Source organism: Eumetopias jubatus, unplaced genomic scaffold, assembly GCF_037043125.1.
Source record: "Eumetopias jubatus isolate StellerSeaLion01/CBP00866 unplaced genomic scaffold, mEumJub1_p1.0 scaffold_10, whole genome shotgun sequence".
NCBI classification, from domain to species: domain Eukaryota; kingdom Metazoa; phylum Chordata; class Mammalia; order Carnivora; family Otariidae; genus Eumetopias; species Eumetopias jubatus.
In genome coordinates this window covers 53546995-53566189 of record NW_028274816.1, presented here as the reverse complement: position 1 = coordinate 53566189, position 19195 = coordinate 53546995, and the positions used below count along the sequence as shown (strand labels likewise).

The following is a 19195-nucleotide window of genomic DNA, read 5'->3' as shown; positions in this document are numbered from 1 at the left end:
GGAAGGAGCTATTTTCAACCTCATCTTGCAGAGGAGTAAACTGAAGCCCAGAAGAAGATAAGTTTTGAGCCCAAGGTCACACAGCTGGGAAGGGTGATGCTCAGGTTTCTACCTCTTAGGAGATCTCACAGCTGACCCAGAGGTGTGCATGCCTTCAGGGGTCTAACAATCCTGCCAAAATCATAGGAATCGGCCCCAGGGGTGAGGAGGTCTTATTTGGGGGACGCTGACAGTAAAGAGGGCCTGAGGATCCCTGTTTTCCTGTTTCCTCCTTCCCCTGAGCTCCGAGCAATCCCTGAGCCTATTTCAGCCCCAGTGTCTGCACCATTCTCCCCACCAAACTGGACAGGACTCACCTCTGGGTCCCCAGCTTCGCCCAGCTTGGACCAGGTGCACGGGAGCCCTCAAGTGAGGAATAAATGAGCAATGTTCTCGGGGCGGCTGGGTGGCTCAGTTGTTAAGCATCTGCCTTCGGCTCAGGTCATGGTCTTAGGATCCTGGGATAGAGCCCCGCATCGGGCTCCCTGCTCTGCCGGAAGCCTGCTTCTCCCTCTGCCACTCCCCTTGCTTGTGTTCCCTCTCTCGCTGTGTCTCTCTCTGTCAAATAAATACATAAAATCTTAAAAAGAATAAAATTAAAAAAATAAATGAGCAATATTATCCCCTTGACTTTGAACTTTCCTTTCGGCCAGTTTCTCTCCTCTCTGAAAGATTCTCTCCCTCTTTCTGCTCATTTCTCCTTCCTCTAATGTCCCAACATCTCCTATCTTTCGAAATGTCTAGAATTTCCAAGTGTATCCTTCTGACCGTATTTCTTTGACGGACATCCCATTTCAACCCCAGATCTCTCCATGAATCTCTGAAAGTCTTTCCAGGTCTCTCTTCTTGGTATCTCGGAGTCCAAGTCTCTCTCAAGTCTCTAAGCATCTCCCTTGTCTCTGAGTGGCTCTCTGGGTCTCTCTCCTGATAAAAACCACTAGGAATACATTAGGAGTCCCGCTATCAGTGTATTGGGGCCTCTTGTTGGGTTTTTAGTTCTCTCCCTGTCTGTGCTTGTCCCAGTGTCTCTCCCTCGCCTTTTGAGCCTTTTGAGCCTTTTGAGTGTCTCCCTGTTCGCCGTTTCTCCGGGTCTCAATGCCTTCTCCGTCTTTCTGTATTCTCTCCGCCTGACCGCCGTGAGCCCCAGCGCCCGCGGCCCCTTTAAGGCGGGCCCCTCCCCCGCCCCGCCCCGCCCCTCCCAGGTCAGCCCGGGGCCACCCGGCTTCCGCCGGCGCTGGGCGTCCGCTCAGTCCCCACCCGGCCGCGGGCGCGATGGCGGGATCCGTACTGAGAGGCGCGGAGAGGCAGCTCAGCCAGCTCAGCGGCACTGGAGTCCCCATCCTCCTACGGCAGGTGCGAGGAGGCTGGGCCCGCAGCGGGACTACTGGGCGCTGGGCGGTGGCAGGGGCGGGACCCCGGGGTCCTTTAAAGCGGAGAGATCCGGGATCCCCTGGGCTTGGAGCAGGGCTCCGGAGTCCTTTACGGAAGAGGTTGCTGGAGACCCTGATTTGGGGGGTATTTGGAAGTTGGAACTCGTTTCAGAGGGAACAGATTCCTGACACCAAAGGGGAAGAAGGGACTGGGTTTTCTGTCTCTGGATCTTAGGAAGAGAATCGAGCGAGGCTCGGACTCTCGGGGCCCCAGGGAGTGGGAGTCTCGTTCTTCGCAGTCACCTGTCCCACGCCCCCTTCCCAGATGTTTGAGCCCAAGAGCTGCACCTACTCGTACCTCCTGGGTGACAGAGAGTCCCGTGAGGCCATTCTGATCGACCCGGTTCTGGAGACAGCGCCTCGGGATGCCCAGCTGGTCAAGGAACTGGGGCTGCGACTGCTGTATGCTGGTCAGTGTGGAGGCCGAACCCCTGGGTCTGGGGGAGGAGGGGCCTGGGGGCTGGGAATCCTGCGTCCTCTCTGTGCCCTCCCGGACCTGGCCCACCTCTCTCCCCCAGTGAATACCCACTGCCACGCGGACCATATTACGGGCTCAGGGCTGCTCCGGTCCCTACTCCCCGGCTGCCAGTCTGTCATCTCCCGCCTTAGTGGAGCCCAGGCTGACTTGCACATTGAGGATGGAGACTCCATCCACTTCGGGCGCTTCGTGAGTTGGATGCTGGGGCCCGAGAGGGTGGTGGCCTGGATTTCTTGGACTTAAGGGAAGAGGGGGCTGAGGGCGTGGGCTCCTGCGCCCCGGGGTAGGAGGGAACTCTGACCTGGGCTCCTGATCCCTGAGTTTGTCTCTGGGAGGAGGGCGCCATAAACCCAGGTGGGGCACTGGGGCAAGACGCTCTGGGCAGGTGTGTCTCTAGCCAAGCCCCTAAGTCAACAGCATTTGTGGAGTTTCCTATAGCCTTGGGGCAGCTCCTTTGGCCTGGCTCTCCATAAAAGTTGATTGAGGGCTAGAAATCTGAGGCCAGGGCTGAGGGAGAGACCCAGCTCAGTCTTCTAGAGCCACTGTTAGAGGAAGGAGCATCCCCTTGCCCAGGGCCAGGACTAGGGTGAGGCGAGTAAGGCGCCTAGGGTGCAAACATTTAAGGAGGCACTCACTCTCAGGGTCATGCAAAGGCAGGGTAGGCCCCTGCGAGTCAGCACCTCCTTAAATGTTCACCCTTCTGTGCCTGCTGGCCTCACCCTTGGTGGGGCTGTTGCCTCACACAGGAAGGGCCTGAAGGTTCCTACCTTCTCTCCGGTCTTTGTCACAGGCCAAGGTCAGCAGGTTTCCAGCCAGGATTTCAACCCAGAGCAATAGATCAGGGTGGAGAGGGTGCTGGAGGGGCAGGGGGGTGGTTGCCCTCAGAGGGAGGAGAAACAGCTGGTCAGGTTTTTCTCTGATGAGACTTGTTAAAGCTACGGAGAGCCTGGCTGACTTTGGGGACAGAATGGGCAAGTGATAGAGGGGGGACTTGACCTCCAGCTTAGAGGATTTTGCTAAATGGGGACAGTTTATCTGAGTCAGAGCATTTAGAGGAAATGAGAGCTGTGTGTGGGATCAGAGGGTTGAGCTACAATGGTGGCAGCCTCTTTATTTCAAGCCCTTTTCTGGAAGCAGGTAAAAAGGGCATTGCACCTTTATGTACACTGTCCGTGAGTGTGAGATGCTAACAAGCATTTCTTGAGTTTGAGCAGGCTTAGAAGGGTGAAAAATGGTTGGGGTTTCGTGTCAAGATGAGCCCTTTGTTAGATTGGATGAGCGACGTTTGAATGAATGTCGAAGGGTTTAGCTGTGGCAGATTTAGCTTCAGTGTCTGTTTTTTTTTCACACGACTTAATTGATATCATTCACGAACCGTCCAGTTCATCCATTTGAACCCAGCGCCCTCCCCTCTCCCTCTGACAGCCTTAGGCAATTCACAAATCTACTCTCTGTCTCTACAGGTTTTGCCTATCCTGGGTGTTTCATAGAAATGGAATCATGTATTATGTGGTCTTTTGTGACTGGCTTCTGTCACTGATCATAAGTGTTCAAGGTTCATCCTTGCTGTAGCGTGTGTCAGTGTTTCATACCTTCTATGGCTGAGTAATATTCCACTGTGTGAATATACCTCATTAATTCATTCATCATCCATCAGCCAATAGACATTTCCGTTCCTTCCATTTTTTGGCTATTATGAATAATACTGCTATAAATATTCACGTACAAGTTTTGTGGCTGTTTTTCATTTCTCTTGGATATATGTATAGGATGGGTGACTCAGTCGGGTGAGTGTCTGACTCTTGATTTCAGTTTTGGTCTTGATCTCAGGGTTGTGAGTTTAAGCCCCATGTTGGGCTCCATGGTGGGTGTGGAGCTTACCCATAATACAGTTGGAGGGGGCTGCCTGAGTGGCTCAGTCGGTTAAGTGTCTGCCTTTGGCTCAGGTCATGATCCCAGGGTCCTGGGATCAAGCCCTATGTGGGGCTCCCTGCTCAGCAGGGAGTCTGCTTCTCCCTCTGCCCCTCCCCCTGCTCATGTTCTCTCTTTCTCTCTCCCAAATAAATAAAACCTTAAAAAAAAACAAAAACAGTTGGAGAAACTGACCAACTATTATCCGAAGTGGCCGCACCATTTTACGTTCCCACGGGCAGCGTATGAAAGGCCTAATTTCCTGACACCTGGGTGGCTCAGTCAGTTAAGCGGTGGACTCTTTGATTTAGGCTCAGGATGTGATCTCAGGGTCCTGGGATCAAGCCCTGTGTCAGGCTCCATGTTCAGCGGGGAGCTGCTTCAGGATTCTGTCTCCCTCTGCCCCTCCCCACCCCTCTCTCCCAAATAAATAAATAAATCTTTAAAAAAAAAAAAAGTCCCAGTTTCTCCACATCCTTGCCAACACTTGTTAGCATCTGTCTTTATGATTATTCGATGTTTCATGTGGTTTTCATCTGAGTTCTTTATAAACCTTTAGAGATGGTCACACTTCTTCTCCCTCATTTTCTCCGCCCCCAGTTTAAAAAAATTGACTTGTGATATGCATGTTATATAGTAGAAAGCATGCATATTGTATGTGTGCCACTTGTTAAATTTTTACATATGTTTACACCTGAGTATCCACCGCCGAGATCCAAATACAGAGCGTACTCATTACCCCAGAAGGCCTCCTTGTCCCTCTTCCTGGCCACTGACACCCCAATCAAGAAACCAGCTTCTGACATTTATTTATTTTAAAATTTTTCTTTTTTTTCCTTATGATAAGGACTTTGAAGATTTGCAATCTTAGCAACTTTTTTTTTTTTTTAAGTAGGTCCCATGCCAGACAGGGGGCTTGAACCCACAACCCTGAGATCAAGAGTCACATGCTCTGCTGACTGATCCAGCCAGGGGCCCCTCTTCCAACTAACTTAATCATAGATTAGTTCTACGTGTTCTGGACCTCATCAACAGGACTCATACCATATGGGCTCTTTTATGTTCTGGCTTCTTTCACTCTACATCATGTTGTGTATAGTTGCAGTTCTTTCCTTCTGTTGCTCTATTGCAGGGATTGGCAAACTTGTTCTGTAAAGGACCAGACAGTAAATATTTTTGCTTTTGCAGGCCATATGGTCCCTGTTGGTGTGAAAGCAGTCAGAGACAATGCATAAATGAATAAGCATGGCTGTGCTCCAAAAGAACTCGAATTCTGGCCTCTGAAGTGTTAATTTCAATAATTCTCATTTTGATTTTCTTTTTTTTCAACCATGAAAAAACTTAAAAAGCCACTTAAAAACCACCCGTGGCCCTCAGGCTGTACAAAAGCAGACCACAGGCCAAATTAGGTGTACCAGCGGTGGTTTGCCAACCCCTGATGTGGAGCATTTTGTTGTGTGAATTTATGTTAATTCGTCCATTCTCCTTTTGATAGTTGATGCCAATTTGGAGCTATTTGTGAATAATGCTGCTGTGGAGCATTTGTTTGTGTGAATTTATGAAAATTTATCCATTTTTCCTTTTGATCGGTGATTCCAGTTTGGGGCTATTAAGAACAGTGCTGTTATGAAGGCTCTTATGCAAATTTCTTGGTGGACATTACTCTCAATTCCATGGAATGGACTTTCTGGGTCAGAGGACTGACCTATGCTTAACTTTAGTAGAACTTGCCAGTTTTTTGAGCTGGTTGTATTTTACACTCACAGCGGGCCAGATTTGGGTGGTTTCATTGTATAATGAATTTTCTGTTTGTTTTTTTTTTTTTTTTAAGATTTTATTTATTTATTCATGAGAGACAGAGAGAGAGGCAGAGGGAGAAGCAGGCTCCCAAGGAGCAGGGAGCCCGATGCGGGACTCGATTCCAGGACTCTGGGATCGTGACCTGAGCCGAAGGCAGACGCCCAACCATCTGAGCCACCCAGGCGCCCGAATTTTCTGTTTTAATGAGCAATGAGATTTGAACATTTTATCTCCAGTGAGAGGTGGCAGATTCGGAAAGTTAGTCTTGCCTGTGAAGTATGTTAATTTAGAGCACTGCCAGATACAGAGGCCCCAGATCCCACTTTAGAGATTCTGATTTCATTGTTCGGGGCAGACACAGGGAATCAGTCTATTTTATTTTATTTTATTTTTTAAGATTTTATTTATTTATTTGAGAGAGAAAATGAGATAGAGAGATCATGAGGGTCAGAGGGAGAAGCAGACTGCCTGCTCAGCCAGGATCCCCATGCGGGACTCGATCCTAGGACTCCAGGATCATGGCCTGAGCCGAAGGCAGTCGCTTAACCAACTGAGCCACCCAGGTGCCCTGGGAATCAGTCTATTTTAAAAGCTAACAGGTGGGGCACGGTTGGCTGGCTCAGTCAGTGGAGCATGGGACTCTCCATCTTGAGGTTATAAGTTCGAGCCCCACCTTGGGTGTAGAGATGACTTAAATTTGTCAGAGAGCACAAGCAGGGGGAGCGGCAGGCAGAGGTAGAGGGAGAAGCAGGCTTCCCGCTGAGCAAGGAACCAGATTCAAGATTCAGTCCCAGGATCCGGGGATCATGACCTGAGCCGAAGGCAGACGCTTAACGGACTGAGCCACTCAGGCGTCCCAGGAACTAATTATTTTTTTAAAGATTTATTTATTTATTTGAGAGAAGCGGGGGGGGGGGGGAGGCATTAGGAGAGGGAGACAAGCAGATTCCTGAGATCATGACCTGAGTGGAAATCAAGAGTCTGTCTCTTAACAGACTGAGCCACCCAGGCACCCCTGGAACTAATTATTTGACTTGTGGAACAAATCTTCCCTCCTCACAACATTTTACAAAAAATTACAAGCATACAGAAAAGTTGAAAAGATTTGACAGCATACACGTATCCATCCATCACCTATCTTATTTTTTGTTGCATCCTCAAGTTCCAGACATCAGTACACTGTCCCCTAAACGTTAGAACAACTAATGTTTTCTTTTCACAAAAGAAAGGAAGGAAGGTTTAGCTGACGGAGGTTCAGACTGTTTAGCCGCAATGGAAAAAGACACTGGGTTTTCGAGCTTTGAGTGCACAGAAACAGTGGCTGGTTATACCAAGGTTAGGTGCTTTTGAATAATGGAGCAGAGGGACCAAATGGAATAGATGGCCAGCCTCTGCTTGCCACCAGGGGGCAGTGTGGGCCGTGGGCTCTGCGAGGCGAGTGCGCTTGCGCAGACCCCTTTCGTGTTGCCTGTAGCTGATGCGAAGTAGTTGGAGAAGGTGCCGCGGCCCCTGGAAACAGGTGAAGGGGACCGCTGCTGAGCTGTGACACGTATTTGAAGCACCATGGAAGGGAAGAAGGAATTTGTTGGAAGAATGTGAGGTTAATCAGGCTCCACAGAATCCCTGCAGACTGTTCTGCGACTGAGATGTTTCAACCAGTTTCTGGACCAGTGGAGGCTGCTGCGTGAGGTCCAGATATTAGGCGCTCCCCCCACAACCTTTTATTAATATTCTAATATCTATAGTAAATTGAAATAATAGGACAGTTAACACGTTCATACCCTTCACCTAAAGGTCATGAGTTGCTGACAGTTTTTGATTAATTAATTAATTATTTTTAAAAAGATTTTATTTATTTGTCAGAGAGAGAGCACAAGCAGGGGGAGTGGCAGGCCGAGGGAGAAGCAGGCTCCCACCTGAGCAGGGAGCCCGATGTGGGATGCGGGTAAATTTTTTTTTGGCATCTCTGAATAGATAGGTTTTATTTATTTATTTATTTTTACTGAGCTGTAATTGACATACAGCTAATAAGTAAATATTGGTAGCTGGAACCCACATAAATAAAAGCTTTTAGGGCCCTCCTGTGACTTCTAAGAGGGGAAGGAGTTCTGAGACCAAAAGGATTGAGTTTGAGAACCTCTGATACAGGAGAACATTGTTACTCTCGGGAGAAGTCGTTAGGGTTGACATATCTGTAATGTAGCTTTTTAGTGGTAAGAGAGGAAAACAGTATATACACGCAGAGAGAAATAAAGCAAATGTAGCAAAAATGTCAGCAACTGGGGGCTCCTGGGGGACTGAGTCGGTTAGACCTCTGCCTTCAGCTCAGGTCTTGATCCCAGGGTCCTGGGATTGAGCCCCCACATTCCACTCAGCTCTCTGCTCAGAGGGGAGTCGGCTTCTTCTTCTGCCCCTCCCCCCTGCTTGTGCACAAGCACACACTCTGTCTTTCTCAAATAAATAAATAAGACCTTTTTTAAAAATGTCAACAGGACGTCTGAGTGGCTCAGTGGGTTAAGCGACTGCCTTCAGCTCAGGTCATGATCCTGGAGTCCCAGGATCGAATCCTGCATCAGGCTCCCTGCTTAGCAGGGAGTCTGCTTCTCCCTCTGACCCTCCTCCCTCTCATGCTCTCGGTCTCTCATTCTTTCTCTCTCAAATAAATAAATAAATAAATAAATAATAAAATCTTAAAAATTCACTGCATTAGAAGTTAAAACCACGACTCTTTTTTTTTTTAAAGATTTATTTATTTATTTATTTATTTGATAGAGAGAGACACAGCGAGAGAGGGAACACAAGCAGGGGGAGTGGGAGAGGGAAAAGCAGGCTCCCCGCGGAGCAGGGAGCCCGATGCGGGGCTCGATCCCAGGACCCCGGGACCATCACCTGAGCCGAAGGCAGATGCCCAACGACTGAGCCACGCAAGACCCTCTTTTTAAAACACAAGTACTCCATCTGCTGGCAGAGCAATGACATCATCACCAGTCATGGAGCTTCTGGAAAACGCCACCAAACGGGAGAATGAGAGTAAGAAGGGCAGAAGGGTTCTTCCTACTATCATGAAAATAGTTTTCACCTTGCAGACCCTCAGGGTTCCCTCAACTGTACTTCGAGAACAATTCTTTTGTAAAATCCTCATCACAGAAAATATATGATAATTCTGAAATAATTCTTTTTTTTAAAGATTTTATTTATTTATTTTACAGAGAGAGATACAGTGAGAGAGGGAGCACAAGCAGGGGGAGTGGGAGAGGGAGAAGCAGGCTTCCCACTGAGCAGGGAGCCTGATGTAGGGCTCCATCCCAGGACCCTGGGATCATGACCTGAGCCGAAGGCAGACGCTTAACGGCTGAGCCACCCAGGCGCCCCAGAAATAATTCTTAAATCCAGCCCAAGTTCAAATTGCCCCAGGTGCCCAGGAATCATTTTTATGGTGATTTTTAGGAACCAGGACCCAATCAAGGTTCATGCAATCCATTCAGCTGTTAGGTCTATTTAGTCTCTAAATCTAGAACAGTTTCATACCTTTTCTGCACCATGACATTGACTTTTGAAGTTTCTAGTCTATTGTAGGACGTCCCGCTTCTGGGTGTGTCTGGTCGTTTTCTCATGGTGTCATTCAACCTACTCTTTCCTTTGCTATCAACTGAAGTAGATTGTATGTATTTTGAATTGGTTAATAATGATGATAATTTAACAATAGTTAACAAGCTTTGAGGGTTTGTTTCTTGTCAGGCATTGTGCTGAGCTCTGTAAGTGTTTTTTATCAGTGTTTGTCTAGAAGGATTTTCATAATCAAATATTGCTGCAGGGAGTGGTGGGGCCTGTGGCAAATGTTAGGGTGCATGTTGCATTTATGGAGGACACCCACTGCACAATTCAAGTCGATTATTCATGTTTAGGAATGTAGTCTGTCAGGGTGCCTGGCTGGCTCAGTTGGAGGAGCGTGGGACTCTTGATCTTGGGGTCGTGTTTTGGGCCCCATGCTGGGTGTAGAGATTACTTAAATAAATAAGCTTTATTAAAAAAAAAAGAATGCAGTCTGTCTACTGCCAAACCTTTTTTTTAAATAGAAGCTTCAAATATACATTTTTGAGAAATCTTCCACTTTTTAAGGGTAGACTACAAATTCAGACTTCTCACAACTCCTGAGTGGGCCAAACAAAACATTTCTCTGGCTGAGTCTGGCCTTTGGGCCTCCGCTGTGTCTCCTCTGACAAACAGATCTCATTAAACCTTCATAACCACATAGATCAGAAATATTTTTCTCATTTTACAAAGAAGGATGTATAGAGAGGAAAGTGACTTGCCCAAAAATTACACTGAGAAAGTGGCCAAGTCGGGATTTTTTTTTTTAAAGATTTATTTATTTATTTGAGAGAGAGAGAGAGAGAGAGAGACTGGGGGTGGGGAAGGGCAGAGGGAGAGGGAGAGAAAGTCCCAAGCAGACCATGAGATCATGACTTGAGCCGAAACCAAGAGTTGGACACAACTGACCGAGCCACCCAGGCGCCCCGCCAAGTCGGGATTTGGACCCAGGAGGCCTTGTGGTTCCAACTAGATCAGTATTTTTACAAATTTTAGAACATTAATGGGACGCGTGGGTGACTCAGTCGGTTAAGCGGCTGCCTTCAGTTCAGTTCATGATCCGGGGTCCTGGGATCAAGCCACGAGTCAGACTCCCTGCTCAGCGGGGAGCCTGCTTCTCCCTCTACTGCTCCCCCTGCTTGTGTTCTCTCTCTCTCTGTCAAATAAATAAATAGAATCTTAAAAAAACACCAGACTTTAAAACATTATTATGTTACTTTGATTAGTGATTATTGTGTGCTGGGCATTTTTCTAAGTGCTTTACATACTCAAAGTAACTTCATATTTTTTTGTTAAAGGTTTTTTTTATGAGAGAGACGGAATACGAGCAGGGGGAGGGGCAGAGGGAGAGGGAGAAGCAGGCTCCCCGCTGGGCAGGGCCCATGTTGGGTCCTAGGATCATGATCTGAGCTGAAGGCAGACGCTTAACCAACTGAGCCGCTCAGGTGCTCCAGTAACTTAATATTTATAATAGCCCTATGAGGTGGGAACAGTTATTATCCCCATTTTACCAATGAGCAGAGAAGCTCAGAAACAGAGAGGTGAAGTGACTTGTCCAAAGTCACACAGCTAGTAATAAATAGCAGAGCCAAATTTAGAACCCATATCACCTGGCTCCAAAGGCTATTCCTAACTCCTAGTCCATGCGCCCTCTCCAAGAGATAGATATTTTACATCTGGATTCATAACTGAAACCTCCACACATGAAATACCACTTCCCCTTACTGTATATCAGGCACCCTGAGATTTCCCACTTCATCCCACATCTCATCCCACACCATTCCATTCTATTCCATTCCACACCTCTCTGCTCTTCTGTGTCTAGCATCCTTTTTTTCTTTCTGCTTTTGCTTTATCTGTGGCATCCATCCATATTTCCACATATAGTTAGAGTTTGCTCATTCCTATTCTTATTCTGTGCCTCAGTCTCCTCATCTATAGAATGGGAACAGGAATGGTACCTACCTCATAAGGATGTGTGTGGACTGGATGAGTTCAGTCATGTCGAGCACTTAGAAGAGAGCCTGGCAATATTTTGTCCAATTTATACATATACACAATTACATATACCATACATATGCTTCAACTGTACCATAAATACCATATATATATACTGTCTAACTGTATTGGTTGTTTATAGCTGATGTCCTTCTGATTGGTCAATACCCATTGCTATCACTGTGATTGACTGTTTTGAACATTACTGCTGACTACCCATCCACAATATTTAGTTCGAAAGACACCCATGCTTTTTGTTTAAAAAAAAAAAATTCAGAGAGTATGGAAACAGACAAAAAGTGAAAGATCATTCCTGGACCACCAAAAGGTTATGTTAATTTGGGGGGGAGAGGGTTGTGATTTTTCCCACAAGATTTTGCAAAATCTGTGGTTTTTGCTTTGCATTTGTTTTGCATTGCACATATGTCCTGTTATATATGAGTTAGGAAGGCATTTGGCTGAAAGTAACTAAAAAACCCAAACAGTGGCTTAAATATTTGGTTCAATTTTCTCCCATAACAGGAGTCTGGAAGAAGGCAGTCATTCTCTTTGATTTAGTAGCACTGTCATTTGGGGGATTCTTTTTTTAGATTTTCTTTATTTATTTGAGAGAGGGAGAGCATGAGCAGAGAGAGGAGCAGAGGGAGAGGGAGAAGCAGACTCCCCACTGAGCAGGGAGCCGGACGTGGGGCTGGATCCCAGGACCCTGAGATCATAACCTGAGCCGAAAGCAGATGCTTAACTGACTGAGCCACCCAGGCGCCCCATTTGAGGGATTCTTTTTCATGGTTGCAAGGTGGTTGTAGCTGCGGCCATCACACCATTGTCCAGAGCCAGATAAAGTGGGAAGGAGAGGTGCCAGACTCTCTTATCAGGAAGGGAAAAGCTTTCCCAGACATTTTCAGGAGACGTACTGAGATCTCAGTGGCCAGAGAACCGTGTCAGAAGCCACCCAGGCTACCACAGAGGGTTAAGGAAGTGCTTGGCTGGGCACACTGATGCCCTGAACCAAACCGGGGACCCAGAGTGGGGAAGGGCAGAATGGATGCTAGGTGTGGACGCAGGATCTGCACGTGGTGTCCTTCTATAATCAGCAGATGACCGACCTGGACCAGGATGCTAATTGTGGGAGGAGCGCTGTGTGAGTGGCAACTAATCTTATAAGTGGTTGTTAGATCATGAGGGTAACAATTTTTTTTTCCATGACAATTGCTTCCCTGAACTGGGTGTGGGGATTTACATAATGAGGATTTCCTGGGTGGGCATTTTTGCCCACTTGTCAGAAATTCTTAACAGCAGGGCACCTGGGTGGCTCAGATGGTTGAGCGTCTGCCTTCGGCTCAGGTCATGATCCCAGGGTCCTGGGATCGAGTCCCACATCGGGCTCCCTGCTCCTTGGGAGCCTGCTTCTCCCTCTGCCTCTCTCTGTCTCTCTCTGTCTCTGTCTCTCGTGAATAAATAAATAAAATCTTAAAAAAAAAAAAAAAGAAGTTCTTAAAAGGGCAGAGTCCAGAGTCGTAGCAGTAGCTATGGGGGGTCAGAGAGTCCACATTTGAGGTATTGGTAGACACTGCAAACTTGCCCTCTAAAATGGCTACACTGAGTCGGACCTGCCTCCCAGGAAACGTGGGCTTGCCTCAGACACCCTGAGCAACTCTAACAGTTGTCAATCTGGTAGGTGAAAATTTTAAATCTCTCTCCCTTTCTCCCTAAAAGGGAGAGCAAACATGATTTCAGATGGTTTTTTGACTAATTGTTTCCTCTTCCATGATTTGCCTGTTTTTTTCCTTTTGCCCATTTTTCTTTTGGGAGTTCTTATTGATGCTTAGGAGCTGTTTATATATGATGGCTATTCATACTTTATAATACTTTCTTATACATGCTGCTACTACTGTCTCTGAGTTTTTTGTCTTTTAATTCTTGTTTTGTCCTTTTCTATAATGAAGTTAAACTATGTGGTCGTCCCTGTCACTGTTTTTCCTTATGTCCTCTGAATTTAATATCATGCTTTTTTTTTAAGATTTTGTTCATTTATTTGACAGAGAGAGAGACAGAGAGAGAGAGAGCAGAAGCAGGGGGAGCGGCAGGCAGAGGGAGAAGCAGACTCCCCGCCGAACAGGGAGCCCGATGTGGGGTTGATCCCAAGACCCTGGGATCATAACCCGAGCCGAAGGCTGATGCTCAACCGACTGAGCCACCCAGGCACCCCTAAATTTAATATCATGCTTAGAAAAACCTTTCCTACCTCAAGATTACACACACACACACACACACACATCTCCTTATATAAGATTATATATTTCCTTTTAGAATTCTGGTTTTTAAATGTTTAGATCTTTAGTTTATCCTGAATCTTGTGTTCTATTTTTAATTATAAAATGAGATGCTTTCTGTTTAAAAAAAGGGTAATGTAAGCAAAGCCTAAAGAAAAAATATGTTTTGAGTAAACAAAGAAACTTTTTTAAAAGATGACACTGTACAATTGCTTTGTAATCGGCTTTTAGCACTTACCAGATAGTAAATATCTTTTCATGTCATTAAATATTTGTGTACAGCATCATCAAATTTCATTTCAATAACATACTTTTAAATGACTGTTTGGTATTCCATATTTATATTAGTGTGCTTATCTTTTTCTAACTGATTTGGAGATCTGTTTGTATATGAAGTATGCTGACCACCGTGTGGTGCATGTATGTCATAAATATATTTTGCCAGCCGTTGGTTTCCTTTCAATTTTGTTTATAGTGTTGTTGCCATTCAGAAACTTCAGATTTATTTAAAGTCAAACCATTGATCTTTTTTGTAATGATTTACAACTTTTGGGATCACATTTGAATGTTCTTCCCTAACCAGGAATCATATATATTCATTTGTATTTTTGTTGTCATCAGTTTTATGGTTTTATTTTCTTGCTTTAAGTGTTTAGATTCATTGGGACTTTACCCTGGTACAAGGTTTGAGTCTGGGAATCTAACTTAATTTTTTTAATTTAAATTTTATTTATTTATTTGACAGAGAGAGAGAAAGCACAAGCAGGGGGAGCGGGAGAGGGAGAAGCAGACTCCCCGCTGAGCAGGGAGCCCTAGGCAGGATTCGATCCCAGGACCCTGGGACCATGACCTGAGCTGAAGGCAGCCACTTAACTGTCTGAGTCACCCAGGCTCCCCAAACTTAGTTTTTTAACTAAAAAAAAAACATAAACCACTCTAGCTAGATGTGACCCTGGGGTGAGATGGGGGCCTCTCAGGCCAATTTCATCATGAGGCCAGGGCCCTTGGCTTATTGGTAACGTCTGTATTCTCCTTCCCCACCAGGCCTTGGAGACCCGGGCGAGCCCCGGCCACACCCCGGGCTGTGTCACCTTTGTTCTGAATGACCACAGCATGGCCTTCACTGGAGATGCCCTGCTCATCCGAGGGTGTGGGCGGACGGACTTCCAGCAAGGTCACAGGCCCCTTTCCCTAGCCTGAGATCTTAGTACGGTTATGTGTGCACCAGGGTTTTAAGTACCCGTTGCAAGAATGAATGAATAGGTGTTAGACTGTTAGGGGGTCAGGATTAGATTGAAGAAGTTTAGCTGCTAGAGTGAGGGAGAGTTAGATTCATGGGTTAGCTATTGGGGAGGAGTTCAGCGGTTTACCTTGTTGGGAGACAGTTAGATGCAAAGGTGTATTCATTATCTATTGCTGTGAAACAAATTACCCCAGAACTTAATGACTTAAAGCAATGATTGACACTATGTCACATAGTTTATGAGAGTCAGGACTCTGGAAGCAGCTTCACTGGGTGGTTCAGTGTCGCTCCTGGGAGTGCAGTCAAGCTAGAGCCTGGGCTGCAGTCATCTGAAGGCTTGACTGGGGGGTCTGCTGCCAAGGTGCCTCACTCACATGGCTGGCAATCTGGCTCTGATTGTTGGCAGGAGGCCTCAGTTCCTTACCACATGGACCTCCCCACGGGGCTACTTTGTCTTCCTGACACAGCAGCTGGGTTCTCCCAAAGGGAATGGTCAGAGAGACATAGATGGACAAGCAGACAGAAGCCCTAATTTTTTTATTAAGGATTTTTATTTATTTGAGAGAGAGAGAGAGAGAACAAGCAGAGGGGGCAGGGGAGCATCAGAGGGAGAGAGAAGCAGACGCCCCGCTGAGTAGGGAGCCGGTGCAGGACTTGATCCTAGGACCCTGGGATTATGATCTGATCCGAAGGCAGATGATTAACCTACTGAGCCACCCAGGCGCCCCTAATTTTTTTTTTTTTTGGAGTGACCTAGTCTTAGAAGTTAAACTCTGTCATTTCTGCAATATGCTATTTATTAGTTGCAAGTCACTTAGTCCAGACCACTAAGCCAAGGTGAGGAGAATTGTCACGTTTTGAACAGAAAAGTGTCAGTGAGTTTGTGGACTTTTTTTTTTTTAATTTTTTAAATTGTTATTTATTTATTTATTTTTAATGTGGAATGCATCACGAATTTGCATGTCATCCTTGTGCAGGGGCTATGCTAAATCTTCTCTGTATTGTTCTAATTTTAGTTTGGTGCTGCTGAAGTGAGCACTTATTATTATTTTTTAAAGATTATATATATATTTTTAAGTAATCTCTACACCCATTGTGGGGCTCAAACTTACAAGAGGTGCATGCGCTACAAAGTGAGCCAGCCGGGCACCCTGTGGACATTTTTTTTTTAAGATTTTATTTATTTATTTGAGAGAGGGAGAGAGAGAGTGTGTGTGTGCAGGTGGGGAGAGAGCAGAGGGAGAGGGACAAGCAGACTCTGCCCTGAGCAGGGAGCCTGGCGGGGGGGCCGGGGGGCTTGGTCCCATGACCTGATACCATGACCTGAGCCAAAATCAAGAGTTGGAAGCTTAACCGACTGAGCCCCCCAGGCGTCCCCCACTGTGGACATATTTTTAAAGCTGAACATAAGGGGCGCCTGGGTGGCTCAGTTGGTTGGGCGACTGCCTTCGGCTCAGGTCATGATCCTGGAGTCCCGGGATCGAGTCCCGCATCAGGCTCCCTGCTCAGTGGGGTGTCTGCTTCTCCCTCTGACCCTCCCCCCTCTCATGTGCTCTCTCTCTGTCTCATTCTCTCTCAAATAAATGAATAAAATCTTCAAGAAAAAAAAAAAACCTGAACATAAGGAGTTTAGGTGCTGGAGGTGTGGCAGGGGGAGGGGTGTGGACTTTGATTCAGGAGTTTAGCTGGGAGGGAGCAGTTAGGTTCAGGAGTTTCACTGTGGGAAGGGAGGTCCAGAGAGGTTTGCCCCTGTCCTAATTTAGGACTCAGAGCTTGATGTTGGAACCATGGGCCCGTTTTCTTCTTTGGCCTCTTGTCTTCGGTTTCTTACCTTCTAGTCCAGCCTCCCTGCCCAGAACCCTTTCTTGGCATCCCCAGGCTGAGGGCACAGCTCCTTGGTGCTTCAGGATCTCATCCCACCCTCATTTACCACCATGGTGAATTTCTCACCATTCCTCAATTCTTTGCATTTGCTGTTCCATCTGCTTACAATGAATGCCCTTCCCTCTCTTTCTGTGCCTAGACAAAGGGGTACTGGCAGGGAAATGAGGAAGAGGGTTTAGCTACTTGATTTTATCTTCCCACCCTTTCTTGAGGAAAGGGGCTAGAAGGCTTCTCTCCTGTTGATTTACTCACCTCTGAGCTTTCCCTTCCCAGGCTGTGCTAAGACCTTGTACCACTCAGTCCACGAAAAGATCTTCACGCTTCCAGGAGACTGCCTGATCTACCCTGCTCATGATTACCGCGGTGAGGGCTTCCTGGAGGAGGAGTGGGACTTACATAACTGTCCTTTTGAGCCGGAGTACGAAACTGCTGTAGTCCTTGTGGGGCATGGAGACCACAATTCCCAGAAATTTCTCTGCCCCAAAAGATCAAGTGCTTAGGTGTGCTGAGTGTGGATGTAGAAACAAGACTAGAATTCCGGAGGGCATGCGTTTTCCTGGGACTTCCTTAGAGAGCTTTGGGAACATGGGAAACTACATTTCCCATAGTGCCAGTCGAGGAGAGCAGGCGATCTTGGTAACATTCTGGGAAGAGCCTGTTAGTCCCAGGCCCGAGATGCACCCTAAGCCTCCTGGGAAATGTAGTCCTAGGAGGCCCCAGGCACTTGCCCGGTTGACGTTCCTCGCCTCCCTTGGCCGCTAGGGCTCACCGTGTCCACCGTGGAGGAGGAGCGGACTTTGAACCCGCGGCTCACCCTCAGCTGTGAGGAGTTTGTCAAAGTCATGGACAACCTGAACTTGCCCAAGCCTCAGCAGATAGGTGAGCAGTTGGGGGCCAGGACTCCTCGGTCTGAGGGAGGAGGGGCTTCAGGGCCAGAATTATGTTTCCCAAAGAAGGGCTCCTTGGATTTCTGGCCCCCCAATGGGGCATGAGGGGGTCTGCTAGGGCCCCTTAGTTTCAGCCCTGGCTCTTTCCTTTCAGACTTTGCTGTTCCAGCTAACATGCGCTGTGGGATCCAGACTCCCCCTTCCTGACCCGGCTTTGTCAGGTGCTCATTTCTGTTAAGAATGCACTAGGTGGGGTACATTGAAAGGTGCCATTGCCAGGCCTCTCTTCTTCCCCTCCCTCACCAGCCCCTGAGCTTCTTAAATAAAAAAAAATATATATTTTTTGCTCTGAATCTTATTTCTGTCTATTTTTTGGGGGGAAGCCGTTGGTTTTCTGATCTGAGGTGTCTGGTCTGAAGAGGCTAGGGAGGAGAGAGCAGGGTGAAGATGCAGGGTGCCCGGAAGGAGGACATTTTCTAACTCACAAGATCAGAAACAAACCTACCTGGGGCAGGACTTCTCACCTCCTTGGATTAGAACACCATCTTGAGTTGGAGCCACTCACACCCATAACACCCAGGAGAAGGTCCTTCACTCCTCCACGTCTCAGTTTCCTCATCTGTGCAATGGAAATAATACTAATAATAGGGTGTTGTGATGATCCAATGAGTCCACATGTATGAGGTGCCTTGGCACACTGCCTGCATGGCAGGTGCCCTATCAGTGGTGACTATTATTGTTACTATCATTTGGGATGGTCTTCCAGGCACTTCCTGGCTGCACCAGAGTGACAGTGTGCCCAATGGTTAAGAAAGTGGACTTTCCAGAGAACAAATCCAGCCTTGAGATTAACAACATGTCTAGACTTCCGGGCACATTTATCCCCCTCAGCCTCAGTTTCCCCACTTATAAAATGGAGATGGTAATCCCTTTCTCATTAGGCTATGGTAAGGATGAAATTAACGTGTGTCAAGTGTTTAGCACAGCTCCTGACATCCAATAATCCTGTCTCACATGCCAGTTATTTTCCTGTTTTTGCCCCGAGAGGAAAGGGTCTGGCTTAGACCTTTAACCTCTGCCCTCCACCCCATTAGCAGAGTGGGGCGTGGGGGGGCACACTTCCACTGTCTCTGGGCGGGTCTCTGACTCAACCCAGGGCACCCCCTCCCCTTGCCCAGCTCCCCAAACCGGTCGGAGCCCTTCTAAAGGGCTCATTAGAGGGAGAGGCCCCTATCTCCATTCCCTGCTTCCTTTCAGGATTCCCGGGGTTGGGGCATTAGGGAGACGCTTATACATAGGTGACGAAGACGCCTAGCCCTCCAGGGGGCAGGAACGGGGCGGGGGGCGCTGGAGGCAGAGTGAGGGGTCGCGATGCTGGCTTTTCCGAGGGTGGGGCCGGTGGGCCCGGGATGGCCGGATGCCGTGGCCGCGGGCGGGGCAAACTGGTCGCTCCCTCCTCCCTCGGAGAGCTGTTGGACCTGTTGTCCCCCCCCTCCACTTCCGGGCTGCTGGGGAGGGGGACAGAGTAGCTTCCCTCTCCTCCCTCTTCCCTAGCCACCTGTCCCGCAGACAGAAAAGGCAGCGCCGAGAGCGCTGAGCGACCAAGCACGCCGAAGCCTGAGCCGGTGAGGGGGCCGGGGCTGCGGGGGAGGAGGGAGCTG

At 47.5% G+C, this 19195-nt stretch overlaps 1 protein-coding gene and 1 non-coding gene across 2 annotated transcripts; one reads left to right on the top strand and one right to left on the bottom strand.

Moving 5' to 3' along the window:
• The first annotated feature begins 1261 nt into the window (after positions 1-1261).
• ETHE1 (ETHE1 persulfide dioxygenase) lies at positions 1262-17887 on the top strand. Its single transcript, XM_028088033.2, has 7 exons — positions 1262-1392; positions 1735-1879; positions 1988-2136; positions 14565-14694; positions 16921-17010; positions 17410-17526; positions 17689-17887. The coding sequence occupies exons 1-7, from the start codon at positions 1312-1314 to the stop codon at positions 17739-17741; spliced, it is 765 nt and encodes a 254-aa protein (XP_027943834.1). The 5' UTR covers positions 1262-1311; the 3' UTR covers positions 17742-17887.
• On the bottom strand, positions 15696-15802 carry LOC114197227 (U6 spliceosomal RNA). The gene has a single exon (XR_003606871.2). It is a non-coding gene; the product is annotated as a U6 spliceosomal RNA (small nuclear RNA).
• Positions 17888-19195: the final 1308 nt, after the last annotated feature.

Coding starts and splice junctions, on each gene's coding strand:
- ETHE1 (XM_028088033.2), top strand. CDS start 1,312: ATGGCGGGATCCGTACTGAGAGGCGCGGAGAGGCAGCTCAGCCAGCTC. Junction 1,880..1,987: donor GCTGCGACTGCTGTATGCTG/GTCAGTGTGGAG, acceptor TCTCTCCCCCAG/TGAATACCCACTGCCACGCG. Junction 17,011..17,409: donor CCCTGCTCATGATTACCGCG/GTGAGGGCTTCC, acceptor CTTGGCCGCTAG/GGCTCACCGTGTCCACCGTG.